The sequence below is a fragment of the Pipistrellus kuhlii genome, unplaced genomic scaffold (assembly GCF_014108245.1).
Source record: "Pipistrellus kuhlii isolate mPipKuh1 unplaced genomic scaffold, mPipKuh1.p scaffold_m20_p_1, whole genome shotgun sequence".
Lineage (NCBI taxonomy): Eukaryota > Metazoa > Chordata > Mammalia > Chiroptera > Vespertilionidae > Pipistrellus > Pipistrellus kuhlii.
Window position 1 is genome coordinate 153,198,990 of NW_023425404.1, and position 15,608 is coordinate 153,214,597.

General features: G+C 38.2%; 1 protein-coding gene across 1 annotated transcript in view; it reads right to left on the reverse strand.

The window, feature by feature from the left end:
• The window catches only part of FRAS1 (Fraser extracellular matrix complex subunit 1), a 446,031-nt gene that overhangs the window by 121,530 nt on the left and 308,893 nt on the right, over positions 1 to 15,608 (reverse strand). The window contains exons 31-32 of the mRNA XM_036412793.2: positions 8,948 to 9,126; positions 3,538 to 3,654 (exon numbers count right to left, since the gene is read on the reverse strand). Coding sequence (XP_036268686.1) covers positions 3,538 to 3,654; positions 8,948 to 9,126 — 296 coding nt within the window. The remainder of the gene's footprint in view (positions 1 to 3,537; positions 3,655 to 8,947; positions 9,127 to 15,608) is intronic.

The following is a 15,608-nucleotide window of genomic DNA, read 5'->3' on the forward strand; positions in this document are numbered from 1 at the left end:
CCCTCTTAGAGTCCACAGTATGTCCCATGTTTCTATGTCTCTTGATTTATTTTGTTCAACAGTTTATTTTGTTCATTAGATTCCATATATGAGTGATATCTTGTAATATTTGTCTTTCTCTGACTGGCTTATTTTGCTCAACATAATACTCTCCAGGTCCCTCATTACTGTCTCAGAGAGTAAGAGAGCCTTCTTTTGTACTGCTTCGTAGTATTCCATGGTGAAAAGGTACCGCAACTTTTTTGTCCACTCCTCTACTGATGGGCACTTGGGCTGTTTTCAGATGCTATAAACATAGAGGAAAACACATTCTTTTTGATTGGTGTTTGGGGTTTCTTAGGATATATTCATAAAAGTGGAACCACTGGGTCAAATGGTAATCCATATGTAATTTTTGAAGAAACTCCATACTGTTTTCCATATGGCTGCACTAGTCTGCATTCCTACCAGCAGTGGACTAGGGTTCTCTTTTCTCTACTTCCTCACCAGCACTTGTCATTTTGTTGATTTGTTGATTGTAGTCATTCTCAGGTCTGAAGTTACTCATTTTGATATACTCAGAAATCAGGGCTTTTCACCTTTCTCTCAAATCTAATTGACCATGATATCTGTAAATATCTCTCATTCTTTCTCTATTGTCATCCCCTTGCCCCGGACCTTAAACACTTTTAAGTGTATAATACAAAATAACTATATTGTTATGCAACTGATTTCTAGAAAGTTTTTCCACTTGTAAAACTGAAACTCTGTATGGATTGAACAAAAGTAGGCTTTTCCCTCTCCCTACCCTCACAAGGACAACCACCTTTGTCCGATTTCTTTAGATAGCCCATATAAGTAGAATCATCAGACTCTGTCTTTCTGTGACTGGATTATTTCATTTAGAACAATGTCCTTAAGGTTCAATCATATTGTAGCATACGACAGGATTTCCTTTATAAAGGTTGAATAAGACTCCATTGTTGTGTATACCACATTTTTTTCTATCCACCTACCTGCCAAAGGACATTTAGGCTGCTTCCACCTCTTAGCTAGTGTGAATAATGCTGCAATGGACATGGGTGTACAAGTATCTCTTCAAGATCTCACTAACTTTAATCTTCATTGCCACTGCATGATATCATGCCACTAACCTTTCTTGTTCTAGATGACTGCAGTGGTCTATTTCCAGGATCTCTATCTGGTCCCCATCTAGAGTATTCTCTATCCTGCAGCCAGAATGACCTTCCTAAATAGAAAATCTGATCAGGTTGCCTGTCTGCTACATAGTATCTGTCCCAACAGCCATTCAGGACACAGTGGAAATCCCTTCATTTTATCTTAAGGCCCTCCATGATGTGACTTTCATATATTATTTCTTATTCACCTAGGAATTTATGCTCTGGCCACATGAATTCTTGCTCAATAGGACATGTTCTCCTACATCTCCATCTTTTTTCACCTGCTGCTCCTTTGTCTACAATGAATGTCGCCCTATTTCTTGAAGTGGTTCTTCAAGCAGAGCAGCAGCAATAGACCCACCTGGGAACTTGTTAGAAACTCAAATTCTCAGCCCTACAGCAAATGGACTGAATTAGAAAACTTTGGGGTAGGCTCTAGCCATCTGTGATGTAACAAACATTGTAGGTGAACCCAATGCAGGCTGAAGTTTGAGACCCTGCTTTAGAGACAATCTTTCACTTCAGTCAGCTTTGTTCACCCCCCAGAAGAAGCCTCCCATGACCTTGCCACCCCCCACTGGGCCAGGTGTCTTTTATTTGCTTCCATATCATGTCTCCATTATGGCATGTATTATTATATTGTCAGTGTTTGTTGATTCACTCCTCTCCCATTTTAGACTCCAAGTTCCTTAAGAATAGTGACTGTATTTTATTGTCATCAAATCACCAATGTCTTCTATAGCACTTGGCAAAAATTAGGGGCTCAAAAATGTACGACTGAAACCCAGCTGGTGTGGCTCAGTGATTAAGCATCAACTATAAACCAGGAGGTCAGGGTTCAATTCCCAGTCAAGGCACATGCCCAGGTTGTGGACTTGATCCCTAGGGAGGGACTAGCAAGAGGCAGTCAATCAATGGTTCTCTCTCATCATTGATGTTTCTATCTCTCTCTCCCTCTCCCTTCCTCTCTGAAATCAATAAACAAATATATTAATATTTTAAAAATTAAAACAAATTAAAAGAAATAGAAACTATGTATATCTTATGCACTGAAGATTAGGCTAATTTCATTTTATGATAAACTAACCTTTGTGATATCCTAAATTGGACAGACCTAGTTTGAAAACTAGCAATCTAAAACCCTAAAGGTCAAGGAGCTTGACATGTCTAGTGGTCCATAGCAATGGAGTGGGAACAGTGCCATCTTCATGGCTCCTGGCCCATTTTTCCCTTCTAAAGTCCAAATAACAGTGCATTAGCATTTGGCAAAAAACATGCATGCACATTTTTCTTCACAGTTTAAAGAAAATTCTGATCCTAGTTCCTCCAGTCAGAATGATGAATTATAGACTTTATAGTGCTACTGAATTATGATTTCTTTAAATTATGGTTTACAGTGGAAATGCCGATATCAGCTATTCATTAAAAACCTCCTATTTCCCCCTTTATGTCTCTGTCATGCCCCAGACCCATAATTTCTAAAACTACAGGTGATTTCTTTGTCGTGGCTCAAGGCTGATACACTTTGGAGTGTAATTATGTGGGCGCTAACTAAAATGTAGGTCCGTAATGATTCATTTTCAGCCTTCGATGCTGTGGCTCTGACTAAAAGAGCGGTCCTGGTATCACCTCACCCCTAGATACAGGGTTGCAGGGGGGCTGCTAATTGTCTGAACTAATATAGCTGTCACCTCACTTCAAACCTTTTCGTGAGCCCATGCTCTTCCCACACAGCAAGCAGGCCCCTTGTGGTGGAGCTCACGGCTTCCCCATCCTCACCATTTCTCCTCTGCTGTCCTCATTTCCAGTCTTATTAAACTATTTACAATTTCCCCCAACAATCATATTCTTGCTGGCCTCTGGGTCTTTGCATTTTAGTGCCCTTTGCCATCACCTGCCCCCCAGACTTTCACTTGGATAATTGCTACTTATCTCTCTGGACTCGGCATAGAAACCTGCTTCTTTGGGAAACATTGATAACAGAAAGGAAACTTCTAATGGGGCTCTAAGAAATGGAATGACAGTTTCTCCAGCTATATGGAGCTATAACTAACTGAGTAATTATACCCAAAAGGTACTGATTAAACAGATACAGGCCTGAAATCCCTTCTAACTACTCAAGGAGGAGTCCTGGGACTGTCTGGGATGCTGAAAAGAGGACGCCAGCACTGGATAATTGTTTGAGGTGAATTCCGTCTAAGTTTCCTGTTACTCTGAGAATTTAAGTTTATTTTTCAAATCAAGGAGAAATGGGTTTACAGGGCTGGTATGGTCTGGGTTCTGGGCCAGGCATTCATCAGATACAAAAAAACACAGGTCATTCTGCCAGATCCCGTCAGCATGCCTCAAAAACCGAGAGCCCTCCCACCCAACTCACAGTCATATGGAGAGATGCTCCCAGAGAGAGCTGAGGCGCTTCCGGTGTCTGTGGTAAGATGGCGATGTTGAACATGCGGCTCTCCAGGTGGGTGTGGGCATCGGTGGCACTGGACACCTGGAAAGAAACATCCTACTGGTGAGCCTCGGTTGGGCAGAGCATATTGCATGTGTTTATCCCCCCGCGCCACCTTTAAATCATCTGTCTTTGAATTCCATTTTTTCCTGCATGACAAAGTGCATCAATGTGTTAATAACCTATTTGTAGGTATTGTAATTCTAGATGATTTTTTATGTCTTACTTAGACTTTCCTGCATTTTCAGGATTGCCAGAATCCTTTGAGGCAGCCCTGAAAATGCAAGGAAGTCTAAATAAGACATAAAAAATCATCTAGAATTACAATACCTACAAATAATGGTTATTAACACATTGACACATTTTTAGTTTAATTTCTTTCCTATGCATACGTCAAACTCTATATTCATTTGTGTACTACACATTTTTACTGAATATAATACATTAAACATTCTTCAAAACACAATTTTTGATAGCTGCATAATGTTTCACTGTGAGCACACACAACACATGTTAGATATGTGATTTTTATTCCATTTTTAAAAGATATATCTAAGCACAGATACCTACAGTTCGGTTATAAATGACACACCCCTGCAAGTCAAGAGTCATATAATAATTAGTGTAGTGATCCCAAAATCAAATTTTTCTTGCTTCAAAAATGCTGAAAACACTGATGATTTTCCCAATGCAGCTTCTCCCCTCCCTCAGGGCTACTGAGCTGCTCCCTCACACCCCCTTCTCTGTGGTCTGCTCCAGCTGAAGCTTGTTATAAGAATTGCAAAGGCCTGTGTGGCCATGTGTAGTTACACTAATTTCTTATGAGAGGGAGTAGGGTGCCATACATTCTAAGAAAAAGGCAGAAATAGCAGTCCTTCCTTATGTCTTCAACTATTAGGCCAACAACAACAAAACTGTCTTCTCTGCCCTGGCCAATGTGGCTTAGTGGCTGGGATTTGTCCCATGCACCAGGAGTTTGAAGGTTCAATCCCATCAGGGCATATGTCTGGGTTGTGGGCTTCATTCCTGGTAAGGAGTGTGCTGGAGGCAGCCAATTGATGTTGTACTCTCATATCGATGTTTCTCTCTCTCCCTCGGCCTTTTCCTCTCTCTAAAAAAAACAATAAACTATTTTTTTAAAGAAAATTTAAAAACTGTCTTCTCTTTATCTTAATCACATCCGATGCCTGGAGCTTAAATTCAGAATATCTACAGGTTGTCAAAGCACCATCTTACAGTATCTATATAATAAAAGGGGAATATGCTAATTAGGGCGGATGTCTTCCAGAAGACCTTCCAGAGGACCTTCCAGATGTCCTTCTGGACAAAGCCACAGTGGCTGTGAGGGCCAAGGCTCAGGCAGCCACAGGTGGCTGTGAAGGGCCGAGGTGTAGCTGCAAAGGGCCAAGGCTCAGACCAGCAGTGGCACCAGCAGTGGGTTAATGGAGGCGGCACCTTCCTCTTATATTATACACCAGGTTGCCTCCCGAAGAGGGAGGCCAGACTGTGGCTTAGGCCAGGAGCCAAGGCAGAGGTGGTTAGGGGTGATCAGGCCAGCAGAGGAGCAAGTTAGGGTTGATCTTGCCAGCAGGAGAGCAAGGTAGGGGCAATTAGGCCGGCAGGCAGAGGCAGTTAGCCTAAACCAGAAGTCAGACATCCCCTGAGGGGTCCCAGATTGGAGAGGGTGCAGGCTGGGCTGAGGGACCCCTCCCCCCCCCAGTGCAGGAATTTCAAGCACCAGGCCTCTAGTCACTATATATAAAATGAGTAACATCAGCGATAATTCACTAAATGTCTATCATGGGCTAGCTATTTCTCAAAAGCCATCATATATAATTCCCACCAAATGGATATTATCTCCTTTTCTATAGATGAGGAAACTGTTAAGCAAGGTGTCAAAAATCACAAGAAAAGAAACAAAAGGGTTGGTATTTAACAGGTTAGTAGACCCTGGTCTTCCTATTGATCAATATGACTCAGTCTCAAAGCTTTAGAAGATTAGGAAAACTGTTCTCCCATCTCTTGAAGAACGCTGTGCAGGTAATATAATGTGAACATATTGCCAAGCAAGGGAATCTGTTCTTGATTCTGTAGTCAAGACACTGGTGTGAACCATGTTGATCTTTTTAAAACGCCATCCCCTGAGGCTGTATCAACATGATCTGCATACACCAAGACCAGGGCTTCTGCCCAGGCCAAAAGTGACATAAGAGTGCGTGCTTTCTCCTCCCTATGCCATGCTTTATTTTGAAAAACCACAAGCATTACATAAATCCCAAGTCTTATAGGCAAAGTAACAGATGGAATGCACTGATGGCTCATGACAGCACATAAACATTAAAATGAAATGAAATTGATGCAACTCATTGTATTGCAAGTTTTGCTTGAAAGAACAAAAGGGAAGAAAAAGGAGAATCATGAAAAACAGCATTTTTTTTTCTTTTTAGTTTAAAATCCTTGAGGGACATTAAAATGAATGGGAAAAGTTGCTGTTTATTTTGGCACATAGTTAAAGTGTCATTTCAAATCAGAAGATGAGGTAAGTCCATAAAACAATGAGACTTTAAAAGCAAGCACACCAAAGCTTTTACATCCAGGAGGACATGATCTCAGAGAGCTGTTTCATAAGTGCAATAGAGACACTGTGAGTGTTCAAAATGCACTTTTGAAATGCCTTTTGAACAAGTTCAAAAATCACGTGAGAAAAAGGAACTTGTTACTTCATAATTACTCCCTGTGTCAACCCGAAGTCATTACTACTCTTCTTCATACCAGACATGATTCTGAATGACTGGCTATATGGTTACGTTTTAAAACCTACTTCCAAAGGATGCTATAACGTCTCTACGGAGGATATTCTTCAGAATATCCCATGGGTTTGGAAGGAGATTTACAATAGGAGTTCTAAACACATTTTGAGCAAATTGTGTGAAGACTCTTCAAAGGGAACCATTTACTAAGTAATGATGTTCAACTGAATGTCTTAAACTCAAGTGAGTTTGTTAAAAAAAAAAAATCAGTACGTTTAGCTATTTTATATTATAATTATCCACTTAGTAACCAACTTGCAAAAGCAATCAAATATCATTATGAGCAGGTGCTGAGAATCCCTTTCCAGGAAAATGCCCCATGTTGATAACGTTCTTCCTCAGGCCTAGCATGGCAAAGGCAGAGCTGAGGATTCTAGCTTGCTGAGGTGACTTTTTTTGATTGAGGTCTTTGCCTCCATTCTGACTCATTCTTTGAGGACTGCTGAGTCCCCAGGTGCCAAAAATGAAAAGTTAATTCTAGCAAAGGGCAAATGTTTGCTCTCACTCATTGGACATTAATGTGCTAGTAAAATCTCCTTTTAATGGTTTTCAAGTTTATTTTAATTTGCTCTCTGGAAAAGCACATCTTTTATATCATATAAATTTGTCAAGCAACAAAGATGTGCACACCAGGTCTTAGAGGCAGAATGTATGATCATTTTAACAAGGTGAGCTATTGTGGAGGCTTATCCCCAGCTGGATTTGAGACAAAGGAAGAGTCTCAGACTCAGAGGGGCTTTGGCTGATTATCATGAATGCATCTTCATATTTCCTCTACACTTGCCCACATTCTCTTCTGTATCTATGTTTAAAAGCTCTTTCTCATTCATATTCCCTCATTCCTTTATACTTCTGTTCAGTTCTTTATTCCCAATTTGTCCACAACATGTTTGTCTGATTTTATCGGTCTTTCCAAAGAATGAGGTCTTGTACTCATTTATCAATTCTAGCATTTTATAGTTAGCTGTGTGCTCATTTCTATTAATTTCTATCTTGTTTTATTTCCTTAGGTTTCCTTTGTAGTTCTCTAGCTTCTTGAGCTAAATATTTAGTCCATTTATTTTCATGATCTTCTGCTCAATAATAAGAGCTTAAGATCATCAATTTACTTGAGTGTTATTTTATCCAGATCATTGAAGTACTAATAATTTATTTCCTCTTCATCATTATTTCTTAATAGTTTGCTATTCTGATTTCCTTTTAGAAATATAATTATTTGGGAGACTATTTTAAAAATTCCAGTGGTTTGAATTGTTTTACCTTTTTTAAATGAATTTCTAAGTATCCTATATAAATATCCTAATAAAAGGCTAATATGCAAATTGATCAAACTGCAGAACAACTGGACACTATGATGCGCACTGACCACAGGAGGAAGACGCTCAATGAAGGAACTGTCCTTTGGTGGTCAGTGTGCTCCCACAGTGGGAGCACTGCTCAGCCAGAAGCCAAGCTCACAGCTGGTGAAAGCCTCTCCCCTAAGGGCTCCCGGACTGCGAGAGGGTGCAGGCCAGGCTGAGAGACCCTCCTTCTACCTCTCCAGCCCCCGAAGTGCACAAATTTCATCCACTGGGTCTCTAGTATTTCATAATAGCCAGAGAATATCCCCCTTTTTGGCAGTCTTTTATGATCTGATTGTTTTAGCTGGCTTAGACTACTATAACAAAAATGCCACAGACTGGGTGGCTCATAAACAACAGAAATGTATTTCTCCTAGTTCTGGTGGCTGGAAGTCTGAGGTCAGGGTGCCAGCAGGGTTGTGTTTGGGGTTGCAGACTGCCATCTTTGCACTATAGCCCCATGTTTGGGAGTAGAGAGGGAAGCAGCTTCCCTGTGACTCTTGTCAGTGTACTAATCCCACTCATCTAATGCTAATCACCTACCACATGAAGAGGGGCAGGTATGAAGATATTAATTATTTCAGGACACAAACATTCAGTCTACAGTACTGGCATCTGACCAATCTTTATAAATGATAGTAACAATCCTTACCTAGGGACAGGCACTATTTTAAATTTTTGTATGTATTAACTCACTAAATCCTTATAATAATTCTATTCTACAGATGAGGAATCTGAAGGACAAGTATTTTTCCAAGTAATTTTCCCCAAGTTGTGTAGTTAAGATATGGCAGAACTGAAATATGAACCCACTGGATTTGGCTGTCAAGTCTATGATCTTATCAGAAGATGGCAAATGTTCCGAAAACATTTGAAAAAAAAGAAAATAAGACTATATTAAAATAAGCATTTTAATATTCTGGAAACATTATTTTCCTAAACACTTTAGCCATTATCTATTATAAATCTCCTTGCTGTAAAATGTCTCTGTTTGTAGAGATACTTATAAGAATGAATTAGCAGATTAAAAATGTCTCTCAATACTATTAGTTATATCAATATTTCCTCTTCCCCCAAATAAGATTTCTAGGCAATCATAGAAAATTCCCCAAGTTGCTTATAAATAATGGTGATGGTTTTCATCAGACCATTCAGACATCAGAAAAGTTAGGAAGCAAAGGGTACCTGGAAGCGGAAGGAGTCACTCTGGGCCGGGACTCCAGAGTGCCTGTACCACACAATGCCTTCATTGATGTCTTGCTGGCTGAAGGTGCTGGTGGGGGTTGCTGTCCTCCCATCAGGTAGGTGCTGGCCTCCTTCAGCGGGGCTGTCTGCAGGCATATTAACCAGGAGGACCACCTCCCCTACAAAAGCCACAGAGTTAGTGAGGACCCCTGGGAAAAGTGAAAGTCAAAGCTCTCATCTCCTTTCTACCACTTTTTTTTTTTTCTCTCCAGAAAAGAAATTATGTATTTCTTTATTCTTGTACTAGTACCCCTGTGCACGAATCTGTGCACCAGTAGCTCACTGCCGCCCTCCTGTAGCTCTTTGCCTCCCACTTGCTTGCAGTCCTGCCCCCTCCTATAGCTCTCTGCCACCCATTTGTAGCCAGTAGCTCACTGCCACTCTCCCCCCACCCCTCCCCTCATAGCTTGTTGCCCTTCCCCCTCCAGTAGCTCTCCACCTCCCTCTTGTAGCTAGCTGCCTCACCCTCCTACTGATCCGTGATTTGGTCATTATTCTGGTAGGTTGTTACGCCTCAGGGCATAACAGATAATTAGCATACTCCTCTCTTATTATATAGGATAAGGTAAAGGGAAGAACATTAATGCAGAATTCAATAGATATCATTAAACCCATCTTTAGATATACAATAGAATTCCCAGTATGTTAGCTAAAAGAACTAAAAGTACTTAAGGTTAATTCATATATAAAATTACTATCTTATATCTATTAAAAGTACATAAGGAGACCCAAACAGCCTTTGAACATTGCAAACAAATCTTTAAATACTGGGCAACTGCATTCATTTCTACCCACACCTTTCTATGAACAGAAAATGCTTTCCAATCAGAAAGTTTTTGGTGTAAACACAATGGGAAATCAGAAGACATTTCAGAAAAAGTTATCTTTGGGAGAATTCTGTATAATGAACATAATAACACCTAATTCTGGAATGCATATGGGAGCCACTGCATGAAGCTGGTTCAAACCCAGCACCATCACATCCAACTGTGTGAGCTGACTTATGCTCTATAAGCTCTGCTCATCATTGATGAAACAAGAATAATGATCCATACCTCTTAGGTGCTTTAAAAATGTCAGTCATCCTTATCATTATGTTTTTCCTCCTTCTGAAGAAGCTATTGTTATCGCCATTTTAAAGACAAAGTTCTTTAGGCTCAAAGCAGTTCAATAACTTGTTCAATGTCATACAAATGATAAGTGGAGCAGCTGGTATTTGAGTCCTAATCTCATATTCTTGGTCATGAAACTCTGTTAACAATCATGATTATTTTGTGTTCACAGGCCAATATTTACCCTGATAAACATTCTCCTCCTTCATTCTCTAAACTTCATTAGAATTGAAGCAAGGAAATCTAAATCTAAATAACACCACTACCAACAGCCAATCTGTTTCTATTGCTTATTCTTCACCTGAAGCTACTAGCTTTTAAAAGTGAGATTGAAAATACAGAGGTGTTATAGAAACAATTAAAATTTCACAAGGAGAATATGCCTTCAAGTGAAGACCAAACAGAAGAATGGATATACCGCTGAAAATAGAAGCTGTGTTCTCACGAAAATTGTGTGTGTGTGTGTGTGTGTGTGTGTGTGTGTGTGAAAGAGAAAGAGAGAGAGAGAGAGAAACTGTGCATGTTTAACAATGTTAAGTAGGAGGATACCCAGATCTTAGTACACTAAACATACTGGCCAATTGATAACAAACTTTGATCACCCTAGAAATATTTTGTTTTTTCTCAAAGGAAATACCCATTCTAATAAATATTCTGCACTAAATTCAAGTTAAAAATCAGTGTAATATCCTGGATGATGATGAAATACTAAAACGAGAAAAAAGTAGCAGTACTCTGCTTTGCATAATTGTGTGCAGAATCAGTTCACTCTAGTTTCTTCTTTTGTATTATTTCTCATTTGTACCTAAGTCACAAATTCCATTACATGTCTCTCCCTGATTCAGCTTCTGTTCATAAGATGCTACTAATAAACATGCTCTTCCAGGATGTAGACTGTTTATGAATGTGAGTACAGCTGCAAACTATTTTAAAAGATGTCCACAATGAAAATGTGGAAAGTGAGCATAGAAAACATTTAAATGCCAAGAACCTAGCTATTCTGTTTTAAAATGTAAAAGCTAAGCAGACTTTTCCTAACAATAAAATACATCTATTTTTAAGATATAGAAAATCACTGTCATACTGCGAAAATTAACAGGAATCCTAGGATATTGGCTAACTCCATTAATTTCAACTTAGTAAATAGTCAATGGATACCTGTTAGGTGCTAGCTGCTGTGGTAGGCTCTTAAGGTTGAGGAATTCAGCCCTAAATGGTTTTGCTCAGTGGATAGAGTGTCAGCCTATGGATTGAAGGGTCCCAGGTTTGATTCCGGTCAAGGGCATATACCTTGGTTGTAGGCACATCCCAAGTAGGGGTTGTGCAGGCAGCTGATTGATGTTTCTCTCTCATTGATGTTTCTGGCTCTCTATCCCTCTCCCTCCCTCTATGTAAAAAATCAATAAAAAATATTAAAAAAAAAAAGGTTGGGGAATTCAACAATAAGTAAAATCTACTTCATTCCTCTGAAAATCAAACCCCCTGCATAAGCAATTAGGAGTCACTGTGAGATTTTCAGTAGGTGAATGATTTAGAACATGGAAGGTACATGATCGGAATGGGGACCTGAACTATAAGACTGGATTTGATTCTATAAAAAAATGATAATAATAATAGCTAATATTTATGTGGACAGTATGACCAATTATAAGGCTACTGTAAAATTCAGATGAGAGATGGGGACCTGAATTAAGGCAACAGAAGTAAGAGTGGAAAGAAATAAACAGACACAAGAACCACTGAGGAAGTGAAAGTAACAGACCTGACAAATGTGGCTGTGAAGGATGAGAGGGAGAAATTGGAAAATCGCCTATGAGGTAAAACAATGAGTAAACAAGTGATGCCACTGATGGGGTTGAGCAGGTTGGAGGGAAGATGAAGAGTTCAGCACTTGGTATGTTGAATAAATGGTGCCTTTGTGAAAAGTCCATGAATAGACAGGAAGAAATACCAGTGTTTTGTAGGGTTTACCCCAGGGAGGTGAGGGCTTTTGTGTAGTACCTCACCTTTATTTTTATTATAACAGAAGATGACCCTTTAAATACATGAAAATGCAGGGGTTTTTTGTTTTGTTTTGTTTTTAAAGAAAATAATCTCTACTTCCGATTTTCTTTATACTGATGTTTATATTTTAACCAAGAATTCTGAAAGAAAAACTTAATAGGTATTAAAAATTGGGATCTTACTGAAGTCACCATAAATTCATTTGAGATTGAGATCATTTATAGTAGTTTTCTTACACTATGCTAAATATCAATAATTTAGAGTTGGTAGTGTACTGGATTAAATCAGGTTCTTTTTCATATGATACTGAAGATACTTCATTAAAATCATTTCATTAAATTGATTTTCTAACCTGTGAAGTAGCTAAAGGTACAGTAGTAATCCACTTATCTAAATATACTTGAAGACAGTGAGGAGCCTGCCAGTGGTTGAAGGTAGGTCCTTCATGCATAGACTATACCAGCAATATACAACTTGTTCCATTCCATGATCAGGTTTTCACAAAAGGCCTAAAACCCACCTAGAACATTCTAAAGTGCTGAGGGAGTAAGTATATAGTAGCTGGGGTGGCAAAGAGGCAAAGGCCCCACACCTGACACCCCTGGGATTTGTGTTGGTTGGGCTTCTAGTTCCCACCATGTTTTTTACTCTTGAATGGATCCCAATGATAATGTGATTTGTTTATTACTAACACAGAGCTCTGGACACAGAAAGAGGATTATGTTCGTAGGAAGAAGTAAATCAAGAGAGTTATATTAGGAAAGGGTCACAGTCAAGCCTACATGGTATTTTTCAAGTTAAATGACTTAAAAATAATTTAATTCAGCATTTTTCTGTTTTACACTTACACAGAATATTGGAATAGTGGGCTTTCACTAGAAAATTTAATCTTTGGTTTTTAATAATCAAGATAAGGTAGATAATTTAGTACATCAAGCATGTCAATGACTTTTAGAACCAGAAAGCTCTTAAACATCATCTAGCTTACTATCAGTGGGAGAAAGTAAGGCAAAGTTGAATAAGGTCTATGGGCTAAATAATAGTATTGTATCAATATTAATTTCTTGGCTTTGATAATTATTCTATGGTAATGTAAAATGCTGACATTGGGGAACACTGGATAAAGGGTATTCATAAGCTTTTTACTAGTATATTATTTTTGCAACTTTTCAGTAAATCCAAAATTACTTTAAGATAAAAAGTTAGCCAAAACCAGTTTGGTTCAGTGGATAGAGGGCCAGTTCGATTCCGGTCAAGGGCATGTACATTGGTTGCGGGTACATCCCTGATAGGTGGTGTGCAGGAGGCAGCTAGTCGATGCTTCTCTCTCATCGATGTTTCTAGCTTTCTATCCCTCTCCCTTCCTCTCTGCTAAAAAAAAAAAAAAAAAAAAAAAAAAAAAGATAAAAAGTTAAAAAATATCTAGTTTAATCTTTCAAAGAAACTTATGGCTCCACTTGCCTTCCTCAAGGTTACACAACTATAATAAATGACATCGCAGCTAGACCTACTGCTTTTGTAATTATATCAGTATCTTTGTGGATATTAAAATTATTTTTAAAATTATACAAAAGTTAATTTTTCTTCACTACAGAAAATATGTAGTTTTGCAAATCTGATAACCTAGAGGAAAAATAAATTATTCCTCTATTTAACATGCCAAGCAAGTTTTTACTATTAATGAATATAATTTTCATTTTCAGATGATCTGTTTATTTTTTTGTACAAATCTATCTGCTTATTCTTTTATGTTTATAGCATTTTGTTATTTCCTTAGAGTTTTAATTCTTTTTTGTGCCTTTAAATCATTTTTCAAAATATATTTTTATTGATTTCAGAGAGGAAAAGAGAGATAGAAACATCAATGATGAGACAGAATCATTGATTGGCTGTCTACTGGATGCCCCACACTGGGGATGGAGCCCTGAATCTAGGCATATGTCCTTACTGGGAATCAAACTGTGACCTCCTGGTTCCTAGGACACTCAACTACAGAGCCACACTGGCTTTAAATAATTTTAGATATATTTATCTCATAGTTTTTATAAGATTGTTCCTTTATTTCAAATCCTTGGGGTTTTCATTTTCTTTTTTACTTATAGTACTATAGATTGTTTCCTCGTCATATGTTCTGTAATTTTGAATTCTAAGTTAATCTTCAGTGGTATTATTTGTGAGAATCCTGAGTGTTCTGGAATTGAGGGTGGGCATTCTACAGTACTTTCTATTAGTTTCTCTAAAAAACCCAAGAAGTATAATCAGTCTGAGATTAATTTTCATATTAACGTCTCGGCCCTGGGTTTCTCAAATAATGTACAGAGTATAACAACCTGTTAACCCGGGAGTTCCCTTTTTAATTACTCAATGTACAATGGGCGCATACTCTTTCACTAGGACGTGTCAGTACATCACGTGGACGTAATTTTATATTATTATTATTTTTATTTTTATTTATATTTAATTAAAATAAATGAAATATATATTTTTCGCTTATTTATATGTAAAGCACAAAGGAAAATACAAAATTACAAACAAATAGAAAAGAATACCAAAAAAATGGAAACATCGAATTAAAAAATTGTAAGTTTTACAAATAATTATAAAGATTACAAAAAATATATACCGTCCCTCTCAGGGCAAACGTATATTTCCAGGATGTATTCATACATCCTACCCATCCCAATATTGTTTATGTTTGATGTATTTATACATCCCGCTCGGTTAACAGGTTAACTCTGGATCTGCAAGAAAAAATGGGCTTGAAGTTCTGAATTCTCAGCAGACTATTTATTTATTTATTTATTTGTTTGTTTGTTTGTTTGTTTTGCTTTACTCTGAGCCCTGAAAAACACGGGTAGGTTTCCTTGCAATTCCTCTGTGCTGGTTAACTTCTTGTTTTCTATTCTGTTCCTATAATTGAAGGTAAGTCTTTCCAGAGTCCAGGTTTTATGCAAGATCTTAATTACAACTTACTGTCTGAATAGGCATTAAATCCCAAGCCTCTGGGTTCTTAAGACACACCCAGCTCCTCTCAGGAAAGCCTTCTCATCATTGCATGCCCAGACTGGCTTTAGTTCATTCTTTGTTTCTGTCACCTCAAGATTTATTTCTATCCTTGCAAAATGAGCTATGAATGGCTTATAATTCTTATAATCTTTTATCAGCATTTCTACTTGATAATGATGGAAAACTTTTCAGATGATCATACTCTACTATCCTGCTAGAAGTTCAAGTAACAATGGAGATCTTAAAAAATGTTTTTGTGTAAAGTTTTTCTTAAAAAAGAAAGTCTCATCAAAAAGTCTGGTGATATTCTGGGAGGGACACAAGACTGAAAGCCTGAGTTTTGAAATTAAACTGCCATATATTAGGTGGGCAATTCTTAGCATGTTATATCTATACTAACAAAAGCCTAGGTGGCATCTTGCCCTCACATCATCACAAAATGGCTGCCCCTATGTCATCACAAGATGACCACCACGAGA